The 27,051-nt window shown below is 42.3% G+C and overlaps 3 protein-coding genes across 3 annotated transcripts; all 3 read right to left on the bottom strand.

The window, feature by feature from the left end:
* Positions 1-419: 419 nt before the first annotated feature.
* Positions 420-4,810, bottom strand: LOC149304841 (proline-rich transmembrane protein 1-like). Its single transcript, XM_089478572.1, has 2 exons — positions 4,122-4,810; positions 420-1,184 (listed from the first exon to the last, which is right to left on the bottom strand). The coding sequence occupies exons 1-2, from the start codon at positions 4,470-4,472 to the stop codon at positions 1,035-1,037; spliced, it is 501 nt and encodes a 166-aa protein (XP_089334698.1). The 5' UTR covers positions 4,473-4,810; the 3' UTR covers positions 420-1,034.
* A 5,616-nt stretch (positions 4,811-10,426) lies between these two features.
* On the bottom strand, positions 10,427-13,473 carry LOC149304840 (uncharacterized). The gene is made up of 2 exons (XM_089479432.1): positions 12,832-13,473; positions 10,427-10,561 (listed from the first exon to the last, which is right to left on the bottom strand). Exons 1-2 carry the CDS (start codon positions 13,168-13,170, stop codon positions 10,427-10,429), a joined length of 474 nt encoding a protein of 157 aa, XP_089335558.1. The 5' UTR covers positions 13,171-13,473.
* A 1,147-nt stretch (positions 13,474-14,620) lies between these two features.
* LOC149304839 (trafficking regulator of GLUT4 1-like) lies at positions 14,621-18,676 on the bottom strand. Its single transcript, XM_089479127.1, has 2 exons — positions 18,067-18,676; positions 14,621-16,508 (listed from the first exon to the last, which is right to left on the bottom strand). The coding sequence occupies exons 1-2, from the start codon at positions 18,370-18,372 to the stop codon at positions 16,335-16,337; spliced, it is 480 nt and encodes a 159-aa protein (XP_089335253.1). The 5' UTR covers positions 18,373-18,676; the 3' UTR covers positions 14,621-16,334.
* Positions 18,677-27,051: the final 8,375 nt, after the last annotated feature.

Raw genomic sequence — 27,051 nt, 5'->3', positions numbered from 1 at the left:
ATAAACAAAGAGGGGGCGAAAAGGCTGGGACCCTTGTCATACTAGCCAGTTGTAGTGCTATAATTCCACTTTAACTCAATTGGCTGCATGTTACAGAATCCTGGGCTTAGTATATAGTACAGAGCTAAAGCTCGGTCTGAGAACACTATATGCATCTCCCAAACTGCAAAATCCCAGGACGCAACTATGGTGGTTAAAGTGGAATGATAATACTATAATTGGATAGTGTGGACGTGCCCCAGCACAGAGCAGAGAGATTGTTTGTGAACTGTGGAGTGAGAGAAATGTGTGCCAGAATGAGTAACCAAAGCTGCTTTCACTTGCTGGCTCATTTTGAGGGGGTGCTACATATTCATTACCACCCCCAGCCCCAGACATGCAACACTGAGAAAGAACACACAAGAGGACAGAGACTTGCATAATGTTTTTGCATACCAGTTTATTCATGGAAATATGTGTTACAAAACAATTCATTTAAATAAATATACATCTCATTGTAGGGAAAAGACTGCAAGTGCCCAGACTGCTGTTGGGGTTCAAGCATTGATGGATAATTTCAAGACCGCTGGAAAATAAGGTAGTTTCACCTGTGTATGTCTGGTTTTATTCTGTGAAGGGTTGGAGAGGACAGGCAGTTGATCAAGTAAAATTGGGAAGTGTAGGTAGGAATGTCAAAAAAGGAAGCCATCCAGAGGAGGACTCTGGAATAGTAAGAGCATTTGGGCAATAGAACAGACACTGCAAAGTGATGCAACTGGAGGAGGTAATCTAACCCTGTTTGAATGGAAAGGAATGGATCAAGTTGTGTTATGTTTGGCAAGAGGAGTATAATTTGATCAGCCTGGCTGCCTGTATCAGCATTGTCCAGCCATCACATGCCAATCTGTTTGTATCTTTTTGGACGTTTGGATTTAAGAGATTTGTGCTTCCTACAGTGTATCCCAGGGAAGGTGTATATTAGTCAAAGTAGCTGAGCCATCACAAATGCAAACATCACATTCTCAGGAACTCTTTGCTGGCGGAGAGGCTGCCACTTAGTGTGCTGAGAGAAGTATTCCAAGGTAGATGGCATACAGAACTGTGATGCACAGCCCCACTCCCAGTGCTGTATGGGCCAAGATGCGTGCCATACGGGAGTTTCGTTGAGCAGATGCAAGGTTTCCCATGTGATTGGATTCTCGGGTCTGAAAAGGAAAGGACAAAACCAATGGGTTAGTGAAAAAGTACAACCAGAGTGGGTAGCCCTAAATCCGGGGTGAGCAAAGTGTGGCTTTTGGGCCACTCATGGCCCCCAAAGGCTCATTTGGTGGTCCTTGACTCTCCAAGATACCCTGATTTCTCCTTTTTCCTGGCTCTCTCCAAAGGGATGGCTTTTCCTCCTGAAAGCCTCTGGGACAGGCAATTCCATTTAAAAATATGTTGCAGACCTTCTGCACTTTGTACTGTTTAAATGAATTATAATTATATTTATTTCTTACCTTCCTCTCCTGATGGATTGAGGTGGAAAACAACAACAGATTAAACATTTAATACGAACATTTAAACTTTCCACTCGTCTTACGGTTCTGGTTTCTTGGCATTTTTTGGGGCAGTACATGTGGCTTCCAGAAAGTGCCAGAGGCAGACAATTTTGGGATGGTTTTTTAAGAGGTTTTTAAAAAATGTTTTTTTAAAAAAAATAAATTCGAGAAAGAAGATGCAGATTTGTTTGAATTAGTAGAAGTTTAATTTTTCATAATGACTTTGTTACAAATGTGTTTCAAGGAAGTAACTGTTTTTAATAAAAATGAAGTACAAAAATGGTTATTTTTTAAAATCTGTATTGTTGCAATTGTTTTTATTTGTTCATCACCTTGGGAGCCTTGTGGGAAAGGAACTGATATGGAAATACTTTAAATAAATAGATTATTAATAAATTATAGATTAGATTAGATAGATAGATAGATAGATAGATAGATAGATAGGCAGGCAGGCAGGCAGGCAGGCAGGCTACAGTTGCCCATCCCTATCCTACATGGTTGTGAAATAGTGGACAGGCTGTTGGCTAGCACCATCTTTGGTTTCCTGCTTTTCACAATTTACCAACAACCATGTGGTCTGAGTCACCTTAGGCCAGGGGTAGGCAACCTGCGGCCCGCGGGCCGGATGCGGCCCGGTGAGGCCTTGGGACCGGCCCCAGCCCGGTCCTGCTGCCAATTGCCACCGGGGCCTTTGGGGGGCAATTGTCTATAGAAGCCTCAGAAACATGCATTTATATTAACATTTTTAAAAAAACCAGCAAATTTTTTCACGTGTCCTCCATTTTTTTTAAAAAAAGTGTCTTCCATTTGAAAATTTTGTCCTACATTTGTCCTGGTTTATTTATATATTTAATTTTTTTAAAAAAATTATTTAATTATTTATTTTTTGGCTTTGTCCCCCCAGTTGTGGGAGGGACAGCAACCCGGCCCCTGGCTCAAAAAGGTTGCCTACCCCTGCCTTAGGCAATACTTTTCCTCTGTCTAACACAGAAACCAGTGCAGAAGACCTTAGCGAAGGACAGTGGTGTCACTAGGGTTTGGTGTCACCCTGTGGGGTAACTCATGTTTAAATATGAATTAAACATTTAATTTTTTTAAATGTATATATTTTAAAAAGTAATATATATATATAAAAAAATCTGCAACCTCTCCTTCCACTGATGCACACCATCTCTTCCCAGTTTTAAAGGGATGCAAGCAAATGCCACAGCCCATTATTGCCCACAGTTAGAAGTTTGGAAAGCAGTTGTGTCACTCCCCTTTAGGATGCCATCTAGTGCGGCGCGCACTCCCTCACCCCCAAGTGACACCCCTTGTGAGCAGAACTGGAAGGCTTTAAATCTTATTCCTTCTTCCCTTTTGGAACTAATCTTGATTGAGGCCTCCAGCCTATAATAATGAGGAAGAACATACAGGTTAGGAGAGGCTGCTGCAGTTTGCTTTTGCCGGAGTCTACTGGGAAGGGCATGCTTCTGCCTTCTATGCTGTCCTTTCCCCACTGCTGAGTTAATTAGATGCAAACTACATTTGCACTTTGAACTCAGTTCTCAGCAATGGGAAGTAGGCTGAGGACGAAGAGCGAAAATAGGATGATGACAGGGAAATTGAGGCATTTTTAAAATCAGAAGAAAAATGTGGAGTGGCAGCAGGGTGACCAGATATCCTAACTGGACTACAGCTCCCAACATTCACTAACTGTTATTGGTTGGGGGATTTTAGGAGCTGTACCTGAATAAAAGGCTGTCATTTCCTAAAGTCTGGAAATTATTTAATTTACACGCACTAACAGTGTAAGACATTAAAATGCTTAAAAATATCCCATGAGCAAAACTCTTATGCCCTTGTTGCTCAGATAAAACAGAATCGGGGAGGCACCTGCCACGCCAATAAACTGCTTTGCATTTCTGCTTAAACAAAGCTTTCTCTTGTTCTCGCTGCAACAGACCACAATGGCTATCCTTTTTACTGATCAAAAGAACTTTCTCAGCCTCAGTGGGAGGCAAAGGCAAACCCCTCTCGGCAAACGTTGCCAAGAAAATCCTGTGATCGGTTCGCCTTAGAGTTGCAATACATTGGAAATGACTTGAAGGCACACACCAGTAACAAAAGTGAATAGGGAATGAAAATCCCCCCATACAGTGCTTTGATTTTTAATTTTCTTTTTGTGAGAGCGTGATGGAGAGGTAGTAGCCTTCCAAGGTCTTCTGTAACTAATTCCCCCCCAACCATACTTGAATTATTTCATTTATTTATTTCATTTTTATACTGCCTTTCTCCAAGAAAAGGACACAAGGTGGCTCACAAATAAATATACAGAGACAAAAATCCTTGACTCTTTTGTTCTTGCACATGGGGGCAAACAATCACAGTAGCTTTCTTTCTGCTGCCAGAGAAATAAGTTTTATGCACCACTTCCTCATGTCTCCATTTTAGGGAGAAAGTGACACAAAGATTGTTGCGAGTCTATTGTTCTTCCCGACACTTCAAAGAACTGGAGTTTTCGTCTTGGGATGGAATAACAATGAACATGCTTTCCAACAATATTATCTTGACCCTGCCTCGTACTCCCCAGGTAGGTATTCATAACTGCACCAGACTTACCTGTATAGAGTAAACCAAGGCAGCGATACCCAGAGGTAGGCAACAGCAAAGCATGGTGAAGATGGAGTAGCCCAGATAGTCAGGTTCATTGGTGGGCTGGACGGGAGTGATGTAGACGGCCTGCGGAGGTTGGAGGATTGGACCTTGGTTGAGCCCTGCACCAGCTGGGTCAGGATAGGGCTGGTACTGGGGTGGCATAGGGGGAACGCCGCCATAGTCCTTGGGGTTTGTTGGCCCCTGAGGAGGTTGCAGTGGATCGGGTTCTCTGAAGTCTTGTTTTTCAGTGTAGGGGGGTGGATTCGACATATCAGCGGCAGTGCCTTGGACCTTCTCATAGTTGGGATTGCTCATGGTGCGAGTTTGTTCTCTTCTCTTTCCCTCCTTCTTCAGCAGCTCTGGAAAAGCAGTCTCTTCTCCTTTCTGAGTTCCTCCTGCTTTGCCACCCAAGGGAGTTGCTGGACTTCTGGTGTTCCCTCCTCAGCCTTTCCTCCAAGAATTTCCCTCCAGCGTTTGACTTCCACTCCTTGTAGTGTTTTCTGCCCGTGGGCTGAATGAGACTGGATGCCTGGCTCTGCCAAGCAAGGTCACTCTGCTCTCTTTGTTTGCTCTGGGGACTTTGTGTCTCGCTCTGGTTCTTGGGAAGAATGACTTGAGGGTGCCTTTTGCAACACAATTTAACCAGTAGGTGGAAGGAGGAAAGAGGAAGAAAGCATGGACTGGGTGTGTCAACTTCTAGGAAGGATGAAAATCTTTCCTTACAGCAGAGGGCTCACATCCTTTGCTCTACCTCCTCCCCCTTGCAGTTAGGAAAGGAGAAGGTGGTGTGCAAGTCATTGGAAAACTTTGTTGTAATAGTAGTAGTCGTAGTAGTAGTAGTTGTGTGCTTTCAAGTCATTTCTGACTTAGGGCAACCCTAATGGAAGCTATCATGGCACTTTCCTGGCAAGATTTGTTCAGAAGAGGTTTGCCGTTGCCTTCCTCTGAGGCTGAGAGAGGTCGACTTGCTCAAGGCCACCCAGTGGGTTTCATGGCAGGGTTTAAAACCCTGGTCTCCAGACTCCTAATCCAACACTCAACACACTACACAATATTACTACAATATAATAATAATAATAATAATAATAATAATAATAATAATAACAACAACATTACTGCAGACTTATGATTATCTGGGTTAAATGAGTCTTTGAGCTCTAACAGCCTCAGGAGTGGTCAGGGTATCTCATTCCACAAGAACCCTGTTAGATCAGAAAGTCTATCTAATCCAGCGTTTCATTCCCACAGTGGCCCAGTTTATTGCACTGGGAAGCCTACAAGTAAGACATAGGCTCAACTACCCTTCTGTTAAGTGATGCTACCTCCATTAAATCTCATAGCCTCCAACTGTTCTGACTTGGTAGGGAGAGTCCGGATTAATCCTCAATTGTCCCGTCTTTTCATCTGCATTTAAAATGTCCCACTTTCTCTCTTGTCCTCTCACTTTCCCCCTTTGTCCTCAGTTTAATTTCAATTGCTGCAAACTGAGTTCAACGTGCAAAAATAGGTTACACTCTATTCATCAGGGAAAAGGAGTGGGTAGAGCTTTGCCTTTTCCAGTTGGCTTGGGCAAAAGCAAACTGTTGTAGTCTCTCCTAGCTTGTGTGTTCGTTTTCATCAATGCCTTTTTCTCAACCCGATATGTTGTTTGGCCACACATATTCTAGTTTTCATCTTTGAACTGTTGGAGGCTATGAAATCTGACATACCACTTACAGAACCTAGAACCTAGAAATGTTACTTGTGAGGTGCTATATTTCCCAGAGTCCTCTACCCATATTGGCTGGTGGATTGCAGGAGTTGTAGTCCAAGAAAATAACATTTCCAAGCTCTGAGCAGTTGCATCTTGTTATCTATGGCACTCTTATCACCATTGTCTAAAGCTGTTGATTTTGATGCAGGGCAGACTTCCTTCAGTCCTGCTGGAATGAGAAGTATCTTGTCTTACACGCATTTCCTCATTCAGACATTCGCATAGTTTGTAGACTGTTCCCTCCACTAAAGATACCATAAATTTCCAACATTTCTCTTCCAAAAATTAGGGAAAGGAAAATAAGAGGGATAAAAGAAAAACAATGTTTTCACATTACCCCCATTTTTTTTGGTTCCCTCCTTTTCTACACATTTTAACTGCTTCCATGAACTGCCTGAAATCCTTCTATCTACTCAGTGTAGAAGCACTAAATTCTTAATCCACATTGACTTTTGTGCTTTTATCTGTGGCGGTGATCACAACAAGAAGAGAAGCACTATCACCTTGAATTGCTGTAGATCAGGCTTCCATGAAACAGGGATGTAGCCAGGATTTTGGGAAAGGGCGGGGGGGTCCAGTCTAAGTGCCACCGTTATAATGGGGCTTGGATGCGGTGGCACAGCAGCATGCACCATTCATTTTATTTAATGGAAGGGGGGGTCCGGACCCCAAGGATCCCCCCCCCTTTAGCTACGTCCCTGCATGAAAGCCATAGTTTGAGTGCCTGTTGATAAGTTGGCAACCCTACCTTTTAACATGCTTATATATGCCCCAGTTCTTTGAATAGTGAGAACCAGATTGGAATTCATCTCTGCTCACGTTTGGATAGCTGCTGCTAGTTAGAGCAGGTGACACTGGCTTAGCCATATGGTTGAACTCAACAGATATTTTGACTCTTCGCCCTTTATAGTCTGATAGCCTTATTTTAAGAAAAAGACACTGATGTCACCTAGGTTGGAACCATGACAATTGAAGTGGAATAATAGTGCTATAATTCTGTAGTAGCAAATTCGTGACTATGAATAGCATCTCTTTTATACCATATGCAACCTGGTGGATCTTGGGGCTCTTTTTTTTCCAAGGAGGAACAAAATATATTTTATATGCTTGAAGTCTGCCCATCCCTGTGAAGTCAGCAAACTCTGAGCATGCATGAATGCACACAATTGTTAGAGGAGAAGGAATGATATCCTCAGCAGGATCTATTTGTGTGTTGGAGGCTGGCACAGGTAACAGGAAAAGATTTTGATGTTTTACTATTGTTTGCCATGAGGTTGAGCAGTTGGCACTGCTTTAACTGCCATGGTTCAGTGCTATGGAATTCAGGGAACTGCAGTCTGTTGTGGCACCAGAGCTCTCAGACTCTGTTCCACCAAACTACAGATCCCTGGATTCCATAGCATTGAGCCATGGCAGTTAAAGTAGTGTCAAACTGGATTATTTCTCCAGTGCGGATGCCACCTAAGTAAATAAACCTTCACATACACTGTTCCTGAAGCATGAAGGAATGGATGATATCAGGGGTTTTCCCCCTTCCTGTTAAATGAGATTGGTACGTTTTTGTACTTCAGCACACATTTTTGTGTGTGAAATGTAATTGTGCAAAACCCAACATTTTGTGCACAATTTTTGGTGCCATTTTTAAAAAAATTGTATGAAAAATACTCACAGTGGATGGTGATTTGTGCCAATGTGTCAAGACAACACTTCTCACAGAGAATGAGAAAAAACTGGGTGCATTCTTTAAATTCCTACTTCAGACTAGCAATTGCAGTTGTCAAATTTCTTTGCAAGACTGTTTGCATTTCTAATGAAGCAGACGTGGAGAGCTTAGAAAAGAGATTGCACCTCATCATGTATATCTGTACTGACCTGTACTGTTAAATAAACACTACATGTTTACAATGCATTTTGTAAGTTGGATACATGCATAGCCTTTCAGAAGCATCAGTGAATTCAGCAGAGCTCACTCTCAGGACCAAAACGCACTGCAGAAATAATCCAGTTTGAGACTGCTTTAGCTGCCCTGGCTCAGTGCTAGGGAATCCTGGGAATTGTAATTTATTGTGGCCCCAGAGTTTTCTATCAAAGAATGCTAAATGTCTCACAAAACTACAGTTCCTAGAATTCCCTAGCATTGAGCCAGGGCAGTTAAAGCAGTCTCAAACTGAATTATGTCTGCAGTGTGTTTTGGACCTCAGTTAGATTTGTATAGGATTCCAGAGTTAGCACTGTTTGTAACTGGAGTACACCAAATTTTGTCCATCTAGAATGAGGAAAGGTTTTGGGTTGGTTTTTTTTTTACAGTAGGCCAACTTTATCTTTGGTTTTGCTTTCCATGTTTCACTTACTTGTGGTAAGCCATGGTCCAAAATATTACATTGTCCCCCCTTATCCATGATTTCACTCTCCATGGTTTCCGTCACCCGCAGTCAATTGTAGTCCAAAAATATTTTTGGTTTAGCGTTTGGTACTATCTACAGTTTCAGGCATCCACTGCAGGTCTAGGAACATCTCTCACGCAGATAAGGGGAGGGAAGAACACTGTACTTTTTGTTTGTATTGTATGATAGCTGGCAAATTCTGGGACTTCTGCTTCAAAAAAGTAACCTTCTCAAACCCTCTATGGATCCTGAGTACGTTATGGCACTCCTCTGGCTGTTACTGCATTTTCAATTTTCAGTATCGTAAGTAAATTAAACAACAACAACAACAGGCTGATAGCTATACTTCTTTCTAAAATACCCCCAAATTCTCTTCTCAAAATGGAAATCCAAAGTAGTTCACAATAAACACATGTACAATGCATACAGTGATAAAGAGGAGAATCTTTATGTGTTTTGCTCAAAGAGGAGATTAAGTCACACAGAGCAGGTGAAATGAATACAGCACAGAAAGTACACCAGGGACAGGTAACATACGGCCATAAGTTGCTTGACATGGGTTCTGCTGGCTAGGGCTGCTGGGAATTTCAATCCAAAGGTATCTGGAGGGCTACATATTTGCCACTCCAGAAGTACAGCATTCTCTAGTGAGATGCGGCAGAGCATGGGAAGTAATTTGATATATAAAAACTGGGGTGTTTCCTTTCCCTGTTTTTATTGGCGAAAAGTTTTCCTACATGGATAGCCCACCAAAGGAGGTATGGAAGTCTTCTTAGGAGATCAGACAAAGGGCAGGTGCAGAGAATAAAGTAAAATGGCTGAGGAAGACTCTAGAATTGAAAGGACATCTGGTTGAGACAGTTGCTTGGTGCACTTGGAAGGAGGTGATGCAAAGTCATGGCATGGTTTTAAGGGCATCATGAAATTTGGAATTTATCCATACAATAGAATTAATGCAGTTTGACACTGCTTTAACGGGGATGTCTCCATCCTATGTAGTTCTGAGATTTGTAGTTTTGTGAAATAGTTAGCCTTCTCTGTCAGAGAGGTCTGGTGCCACGACAAACTACAAGCCCCAGGATTCCATAGGATGGAGCCATGACAGTTAAAGCAGTGTCAAACAGCATTAATTCTGCAGTGCAGATGCAGCCACAGACATTGTCCAACTATCAAATGTTTCTGATTATGATTATTGTTGTCTTTATTCCTCACACTTCCTCCAAGGAATACATTTTCACCAGAATTCTATATAACACATTATATTACAACCCATTATGTTACTTTTACGTATACTTAGCTACATAGCAGAGGTGCTAGGAAACCCCTTTACTGAGTTGTGAAGATGTGTGACAGGACATCAGCAAGAGGACTTGATCTGCCTTGGTGCCCAAGGCTCATCAAGACTGATGCAATACACATCAAGACAAATAGCATGAGTCCTATTGTGCATTGAGTACCAATGCACATCAAACCCTTTACTGGCTCTGTTTCATAGTAATATAACAGCAGCCCTTATGCAAATGCGTGATTCTAATTACTGCATACATTAGGTCACTTACAAAGATGTAAGACCTCAACAGAATTCTGTCCATGACTCTGCTCTCCACTTTTATCTTTACCACAACCTTGTGAGGTAGGTTCAGTTAAAAGGGAATGACTGGCCTAAGGTCACTCAGTGAGCTTCATGGCTCAATGGGGACTAGAATTTGGATTAAACAAGGTCCAGCCCTAGTTCTAACCACTCAACCACACTAACACTGATCAATTTACATGCCTCCTCCTGTTTGTGTATCGTAGAGGTAGATTACAACTGATGTTCACCCCTGGATTTGGATAGATTATTGCAAATCTGTCACTGGATGGGACTTTCATCCAATCAGTTGATGATGCCACAAATCAAAATGCTTTGAGGTTCCTACATTCCACAGCTGAGCGTCATGTCAGAATGGATCACAAAGTCTTGATACAGATGCGGTGCGTCCCCACAGCATAGCATATCCCTTCATGGTCTGATCCAGAAAGCAGGTAGGTTGTCTCTGACATGGGAAGATTTCTTAGCATCTGAACCTCAGGAATGCAAAACAAAATGAGTTTGTTTTGTTCTTGAAGGTTGATTGACTGGTCATCAAGGATCACCACAGAACTATTGTGATAGATACAGTCCAGAGTACAAGCCCTATGCCAAATGCTGTGTTGCCCAGAATTAATGCCAGCCTGGAGTTTCGCTGAGCAGCTGTGCCATCGCCTTTGTGGTTGGCTTCTTGGGTCTGGGGAGAAAGGGAGATGAGTCATGGCTTAGAAAATAAAGCACTACTTGGCACTGAGAACAAAGTTGTGTTGGCAACAAAGGCACCTTTGTTGTATATTGGCAGGTCCTGAAACTAGAAACCCTAGTGGTTTGCTACTGGTACATAGGAAATATCATTAACAGCCAGACTTGGGCAGCGGGTGGTATGCTCTAAGTAACTTATATCACATTGGAGGATTCCCTGGGTTTTTGCACACAGAGATCTGACCACTGGTGAAACCCACCAAATCCCCCCCCCCCCCCATTTTTAAGCTGCTTGCACACTATTCTTGCAGCCAGGTAGAAAGAGGAACAGCAGAACATGGAAAAATAATTGTTGATGACAACTTCTAGAATCTGCCATATATAGCATGATCATTAGCCTTACTGGCTGGTTTTGTTTAGGAGCTGTAGTCCCCAAAAGCAACCATTTTAATATCCAGTGTTGGGACTATGGTCTCTCCTCATTTACTGTTATACAGTAAATGAACACCGCGCAACAGAAGTTGCAATGGCATGCATGCATCATTCACAAGCCCCATTATTTTCAATGGGGCTCGAGCATACATGCTATTTCCGTACGCGGAGGGATCCAGAACAGATCCCCGCATAAGGCAAGAGCGCACTGTATTAATTATCTACCTTAGCAGTAAGGAAGAAATATAGAGAAAAATGAGGAGAAGAGGGAAAGAAAAGAAAATGTGAAAGAGAACAAAAGGAAATGGAACAGGAGAAGAGATGCTGCAGATAGAAATATGAAAGAAATAAGGGGTAAACTAAAGATCACTTTTATTAAACTCTTCAATAATGAAAATATCACTCGCTGTGCCTGACTCTTTCAGAGGGAACAGAAATCCACTCTCTCCCCTCAATCACTATAGAGTTGAAAACAAGGTATGTCCAGCCCAGGTCCTCAAACTTTCAGCAGTGGTCAAAAACTACAAGATACTTGGAGAACTGAACACACAAATGTGGCATCGCATGTTTCCCCATGCCTGCCCGACTACCTATCAGCGTAGATTTCAGAGACATAGCTGTGTTAGTCTGGCATATCAGTATACAAAGGGATTTTGTAGCACCTTTGAGACTAACTGAGCAAAAGAAGTTGTACCATAAGCTTTCATAGACTTAAGAACTTATCACATGGGAGAAATCGGGCAAAATCGGGGGATTAAACAGTGATTATCCCATGCAATACACAATCTCACAATTAAGATTTTCACAGGACGTCGCTATTAAACAGGCAATAAACAGCAACAAATCATTCATGGGGAAAATCCCGAAAATGATTTGTTGCTGTTCATTGCCTGTTTAATAGCAGTGTGTGTGAAAAATCTTAATTGCAATATCACGTTTTGCATGGAAGAATAGCTGTTTAAACCCCCAATTTTCCCCTGATTTTCCCCGTGGGATAAGGTTTTTGGTCTACTTCCTCAGGTGTGTGGAGTGAACTGGTCCCATGAAGGACCTTTACAACTAGATTGTATGAATAGCCATAGAAATGCAAAACTTGTGGGTGTGGTGATGGCAACAACTATGGCCATAGGCAGCATATTTCCTCATCTCTTTGTCCCTCGATGACCACAGTTAAAATTGTACTTGTCAACTTGCGTTGGATCACTAAACAACACAGCCTGAAAACTAGTTCTTGGTTGAAAGAGCTAGGCAGGATATTTTAGATAGTTATCTTGCTGAGTGACAACACGCACAGCAGTTATGATAAGTTGCCTTTCAGAGAAGGATCATCTGACCTTTCCAGTTTTAGGAAATCACATGGTAATGGTAAACCCCAGATTAAAATAACTTCCAACGCAAGCCTTGGGTTCATGGGTTTAGCAATGGCATGCTGTAAATATGTCACAATAAATCTGTGTGGGGGAAAATTCTTGTTTTTGCAGAACCTTTCCAGAGCTGATTTTCTTGGACTGAACATGAGCCTGAGCAAGACTCCTTCTGCTGCCATTCCTCATTTTATGCTTTATCGTTCTTTCCATTTTGGTGGAACTCTTCCCTTTAGCAATACCGTACAAACCTCATGCCATTAGTTCTCAAATGATGGAGGGAACAAACCTTTAATGGAACCCAGAAGTCCTAATTCTCCCAATTTTAGACAAATCATTGCCCCACATTCTTCTAAGAACATTCACTAAGACCATCACAATTGGGATGACAGGACAGATTTCCACCACCCCCTGCATTATTCTGAATAAACTCTCTATACATTTGTCTATTTCTTTCCTCCCAACTTACCATTTTAGAGTAAATGACGGCAGCAAATCCCAGGGGTAGAAAACAACAAACCATGGTAAAGATGGAGTAGCCCAAGTAGTCAGGTACAGAGGGAGGCAGGACAGTTGCGATGAAGATGGTCCGCGAAGGACAAAGGACTGCTCCGGGGTTATATCCTTCGTTGGGTAAACCATAATAAGGTTGGCATTCAGGTGGCATAGGGGGAATGGCTTCATAGCCCAGAGTTGGCAGTGCCCTAGCAGAAGGTTCTAGTGGATAAGGCTCTTCTTCAGAGTAGGGAGGTGGATTCAGAGAGGCAAAGGCATTGCCTTCAATTTTCCCATAGTAAGGATTGCTCATAATGTAGGTCTGCTCGCCTTTCTTTTGCTGTTCTGTAACTCTAGGTTCTCTTTTAGTTTTCCTGGTTTCTTTTCCTTCTCCTTTTTTGATTCTGTGATTAGCTGGGGGTATCCTGCTCTTTCTCGTTTGCTGCAGTGTCAGTCTTTTCCGCACCTTTTGCTTTCCTCTTCCTATGGTACTTAATGGATCCTGCCGAATCTTTTTTTGGCTTAATGCTTACCTTATAAAACAAGGCACTCAGTTCTGCTTCTTTCAATAAGGAACTCTTAAGTATGATGCTGGCTCTTGGACAAAACCGCTGTGCATTACTGCTGAGAAGAAGGAGAGGGCAGAACATGGAAGAAGGAAATCAATAACTGAGGCAAATGGATTCATATGGATTGGGAACTCCAATGAGGGTTTAGCTTTCCATATTACTGTGGAAATGGGTTAGACATAGCAGATTTCCCAATATTTCACCCCTGAACATTGGTTGGGATGGTGGTGGCAAAATGGCAGAATTAGCTCCCCAGATAGGAATTCTGCCCATCTAAAGACATTTTCTTTCAGTCTCCACATTTCTAGCATTGATGTTCACACTCATCACTGCATTTAGAAATACAGTTCAGTCATCCAAAGAAAAGGGGCAGGCAAAGTGACCAAGTCAACTGAGTGTAGCCAATAGAAGATTTCCTAGCTGTGCATGAGTTTCAAAGTCTCATTCTTTGCAATGCAGTGCTAGAAATGTATACATCGTTATACAGTTATACAGTGGGAAAAGGAGCCCAGGCATAGCCAGACACACATTCTAGACTTTAGGCAAGCTGATTTCAGTAAGCTTAGGGAAAAATTGGGTGTGATCCCATTATCAGGAATAGTAAAAGAGAAGAGGATTCAGGGTGGACAAGAGTTTCTTAAAAGGGAGATACTGAATGCATGACTTCAAAACGTTCCACTGAGAAGGAAAAATGGGAAGTGTCTCAAGAAAACAGGATGGATGATAAAAGAACTTTCAACTGAATTAAGTTTTAAAAGGGACATATATAAAAAATGGAAAAAAGGGGAAATCACCAAAGAGGAATTCAAACACATTTATATAATGCTTTTTTGGTTGTTGGTTGTCACTCATATACATGTTTTTGTGCATATTACTACCAATGTACATTATTTTGTGCACAGCTTTATTTTTTAATTTGCAGAAGTGGGACACAAAGAAAATCATAGACAGAATACAATAGGGCATTGATTTTGCATTTTGATTTTCAAAGTGTGAATTTGTTAGGTTCCATTCAAAATGCAAGCTAAAAATGTACCCCCTCCTCCCCAGTTTAAGAACCAGTAGAAATTCTTTCTTGAACTGTTTCCACATGAAACCTTGCTCCACCGCCTGAAGGTTCTAGAAAAGGTGGACATACCTCACATATCACAATGGCAGGCACTTTGCTACGTGAAGATAAATGAGACAATAAAATGAGCTGTTTTTAAAAGCTTTAATAAACCCGATAGCTTTTCTTGGCTAAATAACATTGTAAAATCATTCTCTGCATCAGCTGAAATAGACACAAATCATTAAATTTGCAATTTATCTGATTTGGTGATGCAGGGACCATCTTGCATCAGGCTAGGCTCTAATCTGGTGGTTCATTTATTAGCTTTTCCATCCCTTGCTCTGTATATATTTCACATTAATTGTATGATGTACTGCAAACCTAACATTTGCTTTCTTATTTTGCAGTGAACAACAATCAAATGCATCAAATTCATACTAAAACTAAATTATCTTACAACATATTTATGGAGAACAGATCTGGGGAAAATCCAAGGAACATCTCTCTTTTTAAGTTGCTAAAAAATCATAAATGGATGCTCTCTAAGGTCTATTATCTGCCCATCTGCATTCTTTTAACAACAGTAGAGAAACAGAAGAGCCAGTATGGTATAGTGGTTTGAGCATTGGCCAACAACGTTCCAATACGTTGATATCGTTTCTGACTTATGGTAACCCTAGGGCAAACCTCCCTTGGCAAGATTTGTTCAGAGGGAAGTTGTCTTTGCCTTCCTCTGAGGCTGAGAGACTGTAATTTATCCAAGGCCAGCCAGAAGGTTTTTATGGCCGAGTGAGGATTTGAACCCTGGCCTCCAGGGTCATAGTTCAGTGCTCAAACCACTGCATCACAGTGGCTCTCTAGCTGATAACATAATGTTTTTCCATCCTGTGTCCAGATGAGTTCATATCAATGACCATTAAGGTACCTTGCCAAGTGCCAAAAAGGTAGGCTTTCTCATTTTTTACTCTTTTGGTTGCAGACTGCAGTGCAATTATTATTATTATTATTATTATTATTATTATTATTATTATTATGTTCATCATCAGACAGAGGTGACTCCCTGTCAGCAGTTCAGTGATTCATACCATCTGAAAGCAGAATTTGGCCTCATTCCCACTTTAAAAAAACAAAAACCTACCGATTTGACAGCAGAGCGTGGTTCCCACTACATTTGCCCTGATTGCATTTGTTCCCTGTAAATGTGGTTCACATTCACAAATGAATCGGTTCAAAACAGACCTGCTCCAGCCATCTGAAGAGCAAATTTAAATAAATTCTGATCCGCATCTGGTTCACACTTGTGCAGAATTGATTCATCCAAAAAGATGCAGAAAACATAGCTGTCAAAAAGACGTGGATTAAATGGGTTTAGTGCATGTCCCCCCTTCCAAGTTGCTTAGTGAATTGATTCAAGTGAGAAGCAGGGTTATTTGAACTGGTTCAAACTGATTTGCGATCCCATTTAAAAGGTAGTGGGAATCGGGTCTTGGAAACTGCACCAGAGCAGCTTTAAATGTATTCCTCTGCCATTCATATGTTGCCTATACTATACATAGGCTCAAATATACAAAAGCTCCTGCTACCAGCTGTCTTTCAGTTAGTCTCAAAGGTGCTACAAGATCCCTTTGCATACATTGCCTACTTGGTCATCAAGTGAGGTGCATGGAAGTCACATGATGACCATGCAGGTGTACCAGCTCATAACAAGTCTCTTTCTGGGGAGAATGGTTCAGAGAGCATAATCCAAAGCCACAACCTCTCTGACTTGTATTGCACTGATGTTCATGGGGTGGAGAGGAGGGTGTTTTGGGGTGGGGAGGATTTTAGCACACAAACACTCTGTTGGTGTGGCCCACCTCAGGGGCTGTTTGGTAACTGACTGTTAAGTGTGGCAAATTTGAGCGCATAAATGGTTATATACACAGCCAGTATCCCAAGGCCAGTCCCTAGTGCTGTGTGAGCCAGGATGCGTGCCAGCCTTGAATTCCTCCGAGCAGCCATAATTTTTCCAGCATGGTTGGCTTCTCGAGTCTGGGGATAAAGAAAGATAGACAGTGGGTTAGAGGGGTGGGCAGGCAACCGAAAAATATCTCTAGCATATAGAGGTGGCCTTTTTTGTTGGTCAACAAATAATCCTTTTGGCTTGGGCTGTAAGACGTTTATTGCCAGCAATCTCCTTGGCTTAGACTGGAACTATTGTCTTAGGCTGGTAGCTATTCTCAGGCTGTGAAACTGACTTGCAAGGAATGAGACAGCAGGGCTCACAATCTAGATTGTCTAGATTGCTTTTTTTCTTTTAAAGATACCTGGCTGCATATTTAGCACAGTGTACAGTCCAACCTTTGACATAGGCATATGGACTATTAACTGTTTGTTTGATTTTTATGCTGCTTTCCCCAGTACTGGGACCAAAGGCTACTCAATTTTCTAAAAAATGCAAATATTACTAAACCCACAAATATTACATTATTATTATTATTTACCTATATTCCCCCTTTCTCCCAATATAGGGACTCAGTTATAGCCCTGAATTCAATTATTAGTCCCAGGAAGAGTACATGCATCACATCAAATGAATTTCAATAAGCATCATAATTAAAATGCCCCTTCTTTTCAGTCGGTAGCCAAAAGCTGTTGAAATGAAAAGGCAAAAGGACAACAAAGAAAGCCAGTCTAGTTTCCCTTCGAATGGAATTCATTCCTTGGATGGGACTGAGGAAAGGGGCTTGTCCCATGGATTTTTGCAGATACAGATGTGACTATGAGAGATCTCTATTTGCAGTTTCCATGTTATCAAAATGAGACATTCTATGATTTATACCACACTTTCAAAAACATTGCACCTTCTCAGAGAGATGGAACGTTTTAGAATGATCTAAGCTGTTGCCCTAGTCTCACAGGATTTTCTGCATTTAGGATGGATTGAAATTTTACATCTCCGTGTGGTGGTGCATGGATTTTAGAGGCTGCCTGGTATACCCTAATGTCTCTTTGCGTGTTGAAGGCACAGTGGATATAGTTAGTTAGCTCCCCCCTTTCCTCCCAATTTCTGTGATGCCAAGGTTCTCCTCTGCATTCACCTTCTAGTTAGAAGCAGGGGGTTTATATTAAATTTCCCATTGACCTATGTAGGTGAGAAGAAATAATCTCTCATTTCGCCTTGATCTGGGAATAGCTCCTTTAGCTATGATTTCTGTCTTAATTTTCAAACAGGAAAATATAAGCCTCTCTTCCTCTTTGTGTGGGGCCCCAGCCATTGACCTTGGGCAAGTCACACTCTCTCAGCCTCCAATGAATAGAGAAACGGAGCCGGAGTAATGGATTCAAACTACAGGAAAAGAGGTTCCATTTCAACGTCGGAACACACTCCATCAGAGTGGACTCTGATGGAGTGTAGTGGAGTTTTTAAACAGAGGCGTGGTGACCATCTGTTGAGGGTGCTTTGATTCTGTGTTCCTGCATGGCAGGGGGTTGGACTGGATGGCCCTTGTGCTCTCATCCAACTTTATGATTCTATGACTCTTTCCAGTAGTCTAATGAAATCAGTCCCTTTATAAGAAATGGTAAAGACAGAGACACACACAATTACCTGTATAGAGTGGGCCAAGGCAGCGAGACCCAAGGGCAGGCAACAGCAAAGCATGGTGAAGATGGAGTAAGCCAGGTAATCGGGTTCCTTGGTGGTCTGGACATGTGAGATGACAATGGTCTGTGAAGACTGAACAACTGGTCTATCGTAGGATCCTGCGCTAGGCAGATTATAAGGTTGATACTGGGGTGGCACAGGCCCAAAGCCCATAGGTACTGCTGGTTCGTCAGGAGAGCTAGAGTATGGGGGTGGCTTCAAAGCATCAGAAGCATTGTCTTCAAGCTTTGTGTACTTTGGGTGGCTCATTGCACAGATCTGCTCTTCTTCTTGTTTATTCTCCCTTCACCAAATGCAGTCTTTCCTTCTTTCCGTGCTCTCCGCAGCCTTCTTTGACCTCTCTAGTTCACTGTGATGTGTCCTGATTTCTGTCCTTGGTCTCTTCAGTGCCTTCTTTGGCTTCCTTGTTTGGGGGAACCCAAGAGCCAGCTCTTCTTCCTCTGGATGCTTGTCTGCAATACTGGCTGCTCTGTCTCAGAGGTTAAAGGATTGTGAAGGACTGCTGTGGCTTGTGGACAGAATGACTTCACTGTGCCTTGCAGCCCAGAGGAGTGAGGGGAAAGTATGAGGGATTAGGCAATGAGTAACTCCGATTAACAAATTTGCACAGGGTGCGGGAACTCCTGTAATAGTTTCATGCAGGGAGAGACACTCATCTACCACCACTTCACAGCTGAAAACGGCAATACTGTTGATACTGTAATTTTACCAAGGATCATTTTGGATGTCTTGCCGTTTTTGTGGTTGAAGATTTTCCCACTGTTTGCTGCAGTCATTGGCCTTTGAAGAGACATTTCTGATTGTAGCAGACCAAGAGGGTTTCAGTTTGTTTAAGGATATACTAAAAACAAAACAAAACAAATAACCCCCATACATGTACACCATTTTTCTGCTACATCACCTCTTGAAAATGGTCACTTAGCAATATGAGAAGTGTGAAATGGTAGACTTTCTCCATACTCCATGATGCATTGGTGCTCATGCACATGGATGGGCAGCATTTAGAGACATAGTGGCTGTCAGACTATACTGCATCATACTTGCTTCAAAAGTGAAAAACAGAAAAATATGGAGGCAATGTGTACTTTCAGTGTCTCTATTTTTGACCTCTGTTTTCATTATTGAAAACCTTTGCAAGGTTATCTGCTACCGCTATTGAGAGGTGACATCTTGTTCATTAGCCTGGGCGGTTGTGCCTTTAACTGTGGATGGTCAAATCCCATTAAATACATTGGCATAGTGAAATGACATCCTTTATATAAAACAGCAAGATCAAGGTTTGCTTATTGGACTTTTTTTAGATATTTTCAAATTGTGGCTAGTTGAATCTATGGATATGGAGGGACAACTGTATATTTTCCTAAATCTTCTTTCTCTCTTCTCTTCCAGGGAAGGCAGGCAGAAAACCCTGGGATAGGGTCACTTTAAGTCAGAAACACAACTTGATGGCACACAACAACAACAACAACAACAACAACAAGATTCCTGAATTGGTCAGTGCTGGGGAATGAGATCAATTCAAGGGTGGGTACAATGCTGTCCAGTATGCCAGTATTTCTACCTTCAAACCTAGTTGTGATTAAGCTGACCTTGTATGACCTTGTGACATGTTCAGCTTTGTTGTCTGGAATCTCCCTGCTCATTTCTTGCTTTGAACTTGATAGATTAGACTCTAGTCTAGGCTATTTAATTGGCTTTGGCTTCAGATCCTTTTCAATTCTGTTACTTCCAGTAATCTTGTGAGGATTGCCGCTAAACTTAAAGGAATCAGAAAATCCTGAGAGAGGTGACAGGTGATGACATATCATTTCCTCTGGTAAGTCCCCGCTATGCAAGACTGGGCTCCATTGCACCAGTGTACTTGCATCACCAGTTGATAGTAACAAATGTTCAGAGATGAAAACAGTTCTGGCAGCCTCAGCGCTATCTTCAGGTACAGGTGCCCATGATGGTGACAGTTCAGGGACTTCTGCTTTCAACCGTATGGGGCTTTGTATGGTAGCGCTAACACCTTGAATTGGGTTTGGCAGTTGAATAGCAGGTAGTGCAGAGATTTCAACCTTCTACAACTCATGCATTCTGCGCTCACATGGTCTCATGTTGAAGGGGATTACCACATAGAGCACATTGCAACAATCCAGGCAGGAAGTTATCAGAGCATTGGAAACTTTATTTGAAAGCCAAAGATAAGCTACACTCTCTGGGCTCTCAAATAGCGTTGGCATCCCAAAGGAACAGTATTGGTATCCTGTGTTTCAGCAGGAGCTGAGGGAGATGTTGTTTCTAGTCTCCTGCAGCCCATCAAATGCAATGAACTGCAATGACTAAATGCATCCTTCCTGTTTTAGAGGCAGCATACCATCTCTTGAGGAGCCAACATAATGTGGTGGTTTGAGCATTGGACTGGGACACTGGGAGACCACAATTCGAACCCTGGCTTGGCCATGGAAACCCACTCTCATCTTCAGAGGGGGTTTGCCATTGCCATCCATGCCAAGAAAACCCCATCATAGGTTTGCCTTAGAGTCACCATAAGTCAAATGACTTGACTTGAAGGCACACAACAACAACAACAGCAACACCAAACCATCTCCTTGCTCATGAGTTTCCTGGAGCAATCTGACTGGCTGCTTTTTGGAGCAGGGTTCTGGCCAAGAGTTTGGAATCTGCTTGTAAAACTCTGGAAGTTTCTGACTGGAAATATTTGGAAAGGAAATGCTGGTCTGGGAAGCCTCTGCTCTGATTCGAAAGGTCTGCTCTTATCATTGCTGTTACAAAATATGCTCCCCCCCCCAAACTCAGGGTCAAAGACTGATGCAACTTGCATTTTTAAAATGTTTTTTTCCACCAGTCACAATTTCCTGGAATAGAGGAGTGATGCTACCAGATGATAAGGATTTGTCCAAAAGGTACTCTCTTTCCTCACCCCCAGATCTGCCAAGTCAGGAGCTTCCCAAGTCAAAACCTGAGACTTTGGGATGGCCCCTGTTAATGTCACAAAGGGCAGGCCCTGTTGATGTCATTGAACACGATACATTAAACACCAACAACACCTGCTCAGCGTACGCCATGGAAATAAAAACAAAGTCTAACAAATGATTAAATATTTCTCTGGTAAAATAATTCAGGTTTCTAAGCATTGCATTAAATAAAGAGTCAACGTTTCCCAACTCCGTTTTTAACACATTTGAAAGCACTTCTTTGTAGAAAACATTGGAAATGTGGCGCCAAAGGAAGTTTTCTAAGCTCTGCTTGGAACAGATAAACTCCAAATTTCCCAGTTCTTTTCTTAACACTTTGCCAAGCACAGAAAAGGACCCAAACTTATTCAAGCTTTATTCTTAACACATTTCTAAACACTGATGACAACACATAGTGATAACACATGACAATAATAATAATAATAATAATAGGCAACGTTTCCAAGCAAAAGTTTTCAAGCTCTGCTTTTAATGATTTGCTCCAGAGGTGACAATAACTGTGGGCCTAGATGATAAGCCTAAATGGAGATTAAAAGGGCAATGCATACATATTTAGAAGCAAGCACCATTAAAATTAATGGAGTTTACAACTATAAAAGGCTGGGAACCTAACATATTCCAATAATGTTTCCAAGGTTTTCTCCTGGGATGTAAGTGGGAGAGGAGAAACAAGTGGTGAGATAGGCAAGAAGGGTAGGAAACAGAATATGATGGATGTAGCTAGGAGACGTAGAGGAAGACAAGGAAAAAAGGATGAAAGAGAAAGGCACAAAGGTGGTGGAGGGGAGAAAAGATGAATTCATCCAAATGTATTGATAGGAGATAAATAGAAAGAAAGATGAAGTATAAAAAGAAGGCATTTTGCTTGGAGTTATGGGATGGAGTGGAGAGAGGGAAAAGGAAAGAAAGGAAAAGATATCTAGCCAGGAGAGTGGGAGAAAGGGGGAAGGAGAATAATTAAGGAATAAGAGAAATGTAAGCAGGTTATATGGGTGACTGGGTGGGAGTGAAGGTGAAAGAAGATGCATCAAAGAGATAAGAAATGCCAAAATCATTAAAAGAGAAAGAAATCAAGAGCCTAAACGGAGTTAAAGAAGAAAGGCATTCCTACAGCTCTCTGCTAACAACTGTGCAACTCTCATTTTAAATACCTGATCTTTCTACACTACCTTTTCATACCAACTTTTGAGGCCAAATTCACAGACATGACTGTGAGAGATCTATGATCTAAGTCTTTTGCTTAACCAAAGTGAAACCGGATAAAACTTTAATAGCAACTGGGGGGGGGGGGGTCCTGATTCAGATTTGGAGTTGGAGAAGAAAGTTAATCTTCCACTCCCAGAATCATTTTCTTGTTCTCAATTGCCTTCTTGGAATGGTTAATTGCCTGGGGCAAGGGCATGCAGGTGTCATACAGTATAACATCAAACCTAAGAAACTGTCTTTGTGATATACGTGGTTATCATATTCTTTTGAGGTTTTCTCCATGAAAAAAAATATTAATATATAATCTCCCAGTGTAGTATTCCTTCCTTCCTTCCTTCCTTCCTTCCTTCCTTCCTTCCTTCCTTCCCTCCCTCCCTTCCCTCCCTTCCTAATACAATCATCTTCTTGATATTCAGCATATAAGAATGGACACTCCCATCTGTCCAGTGTTTTGATTGTGCATTCCTGCATGGCAGGGGGTTGGATTGAATGATCCTTTTGGTTTCTTCCAGTTCTATGATTCTGTTACAGCTAAAAGCCAGAATCCTACATTGTGTGGCTGGAGTGTAACACTTTACCTATGCAGTTCTCTGCCCCTTCCTCATCCAGAAGTCAGTTTCTGAGTACTGGAGTGTACTGTCACAGGGAAGAAAGGGTGGGAGCTGCCCAGGCACCAATTGATTGGAATTTGGCTTTGGTGAAAACAAAATTGATGTCACCCTCCCAGATTTTGTCCGGAGATTTAGGACTGCTATGCCGCCTTTCCCTTTTGGCTCCAGAACTGTGGCTAGGTGCTGTCTAGGCACCTCCAACTCACAGCCAATAAAATGGCTGTGCCAGTGTGCTCCAAAGTTTGAAAACTGCTAGGTTAGTGTTGGTGGACTTTTCACCAGGAGGTATTGAATCTCCTCTGCAACTTAAAAAATAAGGACACATTTATGCACAACCTCAAGTTACGTGTATGTATGTAAACAACAGGCTTCTAGCCAGAGCATATGGAAAGATGTAATAGAGGTGGATGGTGGACCTTGGCACTGATTCATTAGAATATGATTCCTATTTTCATCTGTGACATGCTTCTCTCTCTCTCTGTGTAAGAGAGACTAAAGGAACTCTGGAGGCTTAGGTAGAAATGACAGAGAAAGGAGCAGTTCCAAGGAACAAGAGGAGGAGATGGCTGGTAGAAGGAACCTAGAATAGGAAGCTTCTCTGGACAGAGAAAAGAGGTGTACCCAGAAGGGGTTGTATCTAAACATATTTTATAATTTCACATAATTCTGAATAGTTACTCATTAGGACTTCCAAAAGGACTGAAAAGTGGGGGACTTTGGGAATTATGGTGAAAAAGAACATTCTCAGGCTTTGCAGGTTTAAGCAGAGGGACCATTTCATTGGCAATGGTACGGAAATTAATAGACATGCTGCTCACTCATCAAATGTGCCAGTATTTGGTGCTAGTTGATTTGCCTATGCTTGTTATATTCTTTTGGCTTGAGATATAAGACATCCAGTGTTCATTATTTGACATGGATAGGGCATTACAATTTTGTCACAAGAACTTTCAGATCATCCTGTGTAGTCAAGTGCAGTGTTTTATAAGATACATGTCCTGTTTTCAGTCCTTAAGTCTCCTGATGGGTATAACTTATGTGGAGCAGCCCACTACATGCCCCTTCATTGTACAATTCCAAGAACATGGTGTCAAACCATCATCACTCTGACTTTGCATTGGTGGAGAGATCATTTGGATATGAATGTTAAATATCACATCCTCAGGGGTCGTGGGGGAGCTGGTAGACTGTCTGTCTAGAAGCATTCACTCTCAAGAGGCTAACCACAATCAAAGCTGCGATCCCCAACACAAGGGCTGAGTTGGCAAACAGGAGTGCCCGCCTGGAGTTTCTTTGTGCAGATGTGCTATCCCCAGCGTAGTTGGCAGCACGGGTCTGGAAAGGAAGAGGAGATTGATGAATGAATGAAAAACAGCAACTGGAGAACATTTCTGCCATACAGAAGATGGCGATCCCTTGTGTGCGCTAATCAAAGCCTAAATCTTATTTTTTGTTCTAAGAGTAGGGTGACTGAGTCTAATGGATTTACCTATATGTTGACTTACAATGCTAACTGACAAGGTTCCAGGCAGAGAACCATTTGGTCTCAGGGGCTTTTGAACTGTCTGGGATGTTCTCTTACAGACACAGCTCTGATGCTCGCTGAGATCTCTCCATACCAAACTGGCATGCAATTCTGTTATTTACCCCAGATTTGTGCATTGTCCAAAAATGGCCTGATAAGTACTTGAATGGTGAACCACCTGAAAAAACTAGGGATTTCCATGTAGCTCTAGGGAAGAAATCCTGCTTGAAACCACAAGGAGTCATTGCCAGTTAAACTTGACAGTTCTGAGTTACATGGATCAATGTGTTGACTCAGTCTAATGAAGGTTTCTGAGTTGCCTGTTGTAGCTCTGCTAAAACACTGAAAGCAGTTTTGGTCCATGTTAATGGCTATCACCAGGGCTGAGACAGGGCAGGGGTCGGTGATACATGCTTGGAAGGATAGGATGCATTTTTGTGATGGTGTCCTCAGTTTATGCATGTTATCACTGACCCCTGCCCTGACCCAGCCATCCTGCTCATCAGAACATCTTCCACTCTGTTGCAAGGGTCCTAGTAGGATGTAGTAACAAGGCCTTGTAGGGGAACGTTCCCTGCTGCCCAGCTGGTGAGTCAAAGAATCAGTTACTGGTATATTATGAAATGCTTTTCACACTTACACCTTGTCAGAAAGCTTGCTAGCCAACAGAAAATGGGAACCCTGAGCTAAAGGCCCATACAGTTGGCCTTCCATATCCACAGATTCTACACCCACAGATTCAGTCATCCATGGCTTGACAATATTCACACACATACACATTCCAGAAAGCAAAAGTTGATTTTGCCATTTTATATAAGGGACATCATTTTACTACCTTACTATATATAATAAGACTTGAGAATCCATTGATATCCACAGGGGATCCTGGAACCAAACTCTGTGGATACCAAGGGACCACTGTGTATGTTTATAGCTTTCTCCTAACAGCCAAGTCATTTTACAAAAATACAAACTGTGCATATGCAAGAGTAACTTACAAGTTACCAAAGCATACAAAACCAACAGGGGATTTCCTCCTACAGCCTCCAACTTTACATTTGCCCTGGGCTCCAGAAACCCATTGGGTGTCCCTGATATCTACAATAAGCACTTCTAAGATGCCGTGAGGCTCTTGCTTGTATTTGTTGCGACAGACTCACACAGTTCGCCCTGCAGACTCACACACTTAGCCAGAGCCCTGCCCTACATTTTCTGTGCCACCCACTCACTTTGTGCGCTCTTGTTCTTTCCATGCTACTGGAGCACTTCCTGCAGCAATCCTCTGCGCATCTCTCTAGTTCTGGGCTGAGAAGGGAGGAGGCCTTTAAAATGAAATCCAAAAATCCTGCCAACATCCACTACAATTTTAACTAAATCATTTTCCAAACCAAAGTTGGGAAAAAGTAGGTCACCACCAATAGTTTCTACTGCAATGGCTTGTGGCTGATGCAAATAAATTAATCTACTCTCTATTTACCTAAGTTATCACAAAAGGAAAAAGAGGGACATTCTCTTTTCATTCTGTTTACACTAGCACTGCATCACTCTCTCTCTCTCTCTCTCTCACACACACACACACACACACACACACACACACTTACCAGCATAGAGTAAACAAAGGCAACAATGCCCAGGGGAATGCAGCAGCAAAACATAGTAAAGATGGAGTAGAACAGGTAATCAGGTACATCAGTGGGCTGGACTGGAGTGATGAAGACAGCCTGCGGTGGATGAAAGACTGCACCCGGATTGGGTCCTATTACCCCTGGTGAACTGTAATAAGGTTGGTACTGGCCTGGCAGAGGGGGGACTGCCCCATAGCCCATAGGGGATGGTGGCCCCATAGGAGGTTTCAATGGATCAGGTTCTTCATGGAGCTGATATTCCGAGTAGGGAGGTGGATCATCTTCAATCTTATTGTTGTTTGGGTGACTCATCATGTAGATCTGTTGTCCTCCAGTCTTTTTCTCTCCCTCTTTGCAAGTGCAGTGCTCTTCTCCTTTCTCACTTCTTCATGTCCTCCTTGTGGGCTGCCTTTCTTCTATTTCATACTCTCAGTCCTTTCCCCCGCCTTTGCTTTCCTCTTACTGGGCTCCCCAGAGGTTCACTCAGAATCTTCTTTTGGTTCAGAGCTTCCCTTGCAAACCAGGCTATTCTGTTCTGCTTCTCTGCAGAACGGAGGCGGTTAAGTATTCCTTTGGCTCATGGACAAAACTACTGTGCATTACATCAGAGGGAAAATGACTGGGTAGAATTTGGAAGCAGGCAATCAATAAACCCGATTAGCTGCTGGATGTTCTGCTCTCTCTCCTTTCCCCACCCTTTGCTACCTTCTTCCTTCCCTGGTGCATTCCTCTGTGTGCTGAATCTCCATTTATCTAGATATTTGCTTTACAGTGCAGGTCACTCCAGTCTTCTTCTGGACTTAAGGGAGTATTATTTATTGCTCTTGATTTTGGACAGGATGGCATCCCTGTGCCTCAAAGCTCAGAGGAATGACTCAGGTGGAATAAGGAATTCAGGAACGAAACCTCAGATGAATTGACTGATACTGGATGTATCCTTTCTGTGATGGAGTGGCTCTTGGACTAAGAGACATTGGTTC

The sequence above is a fragment of the Sceloporus occidentalis genome, unplaced genomic scaffold, assembly GCF_023333645.1.
Source record: "Sceloporus occidentalis isolate IW3139 unplaced genomic scaffold, rSceOcc1.0.p SCAF_13, whole genome shotgun sequence".
NCBI lineage: Eukaryota > Metazoa > Chordata > Lepidosauria > Squamata > Phrynosomatidae > Sceloporus > Sceloporus occidentalis.
This window is presented reverse-complemented; position numbering and strand designations above follow the sequence as displayed.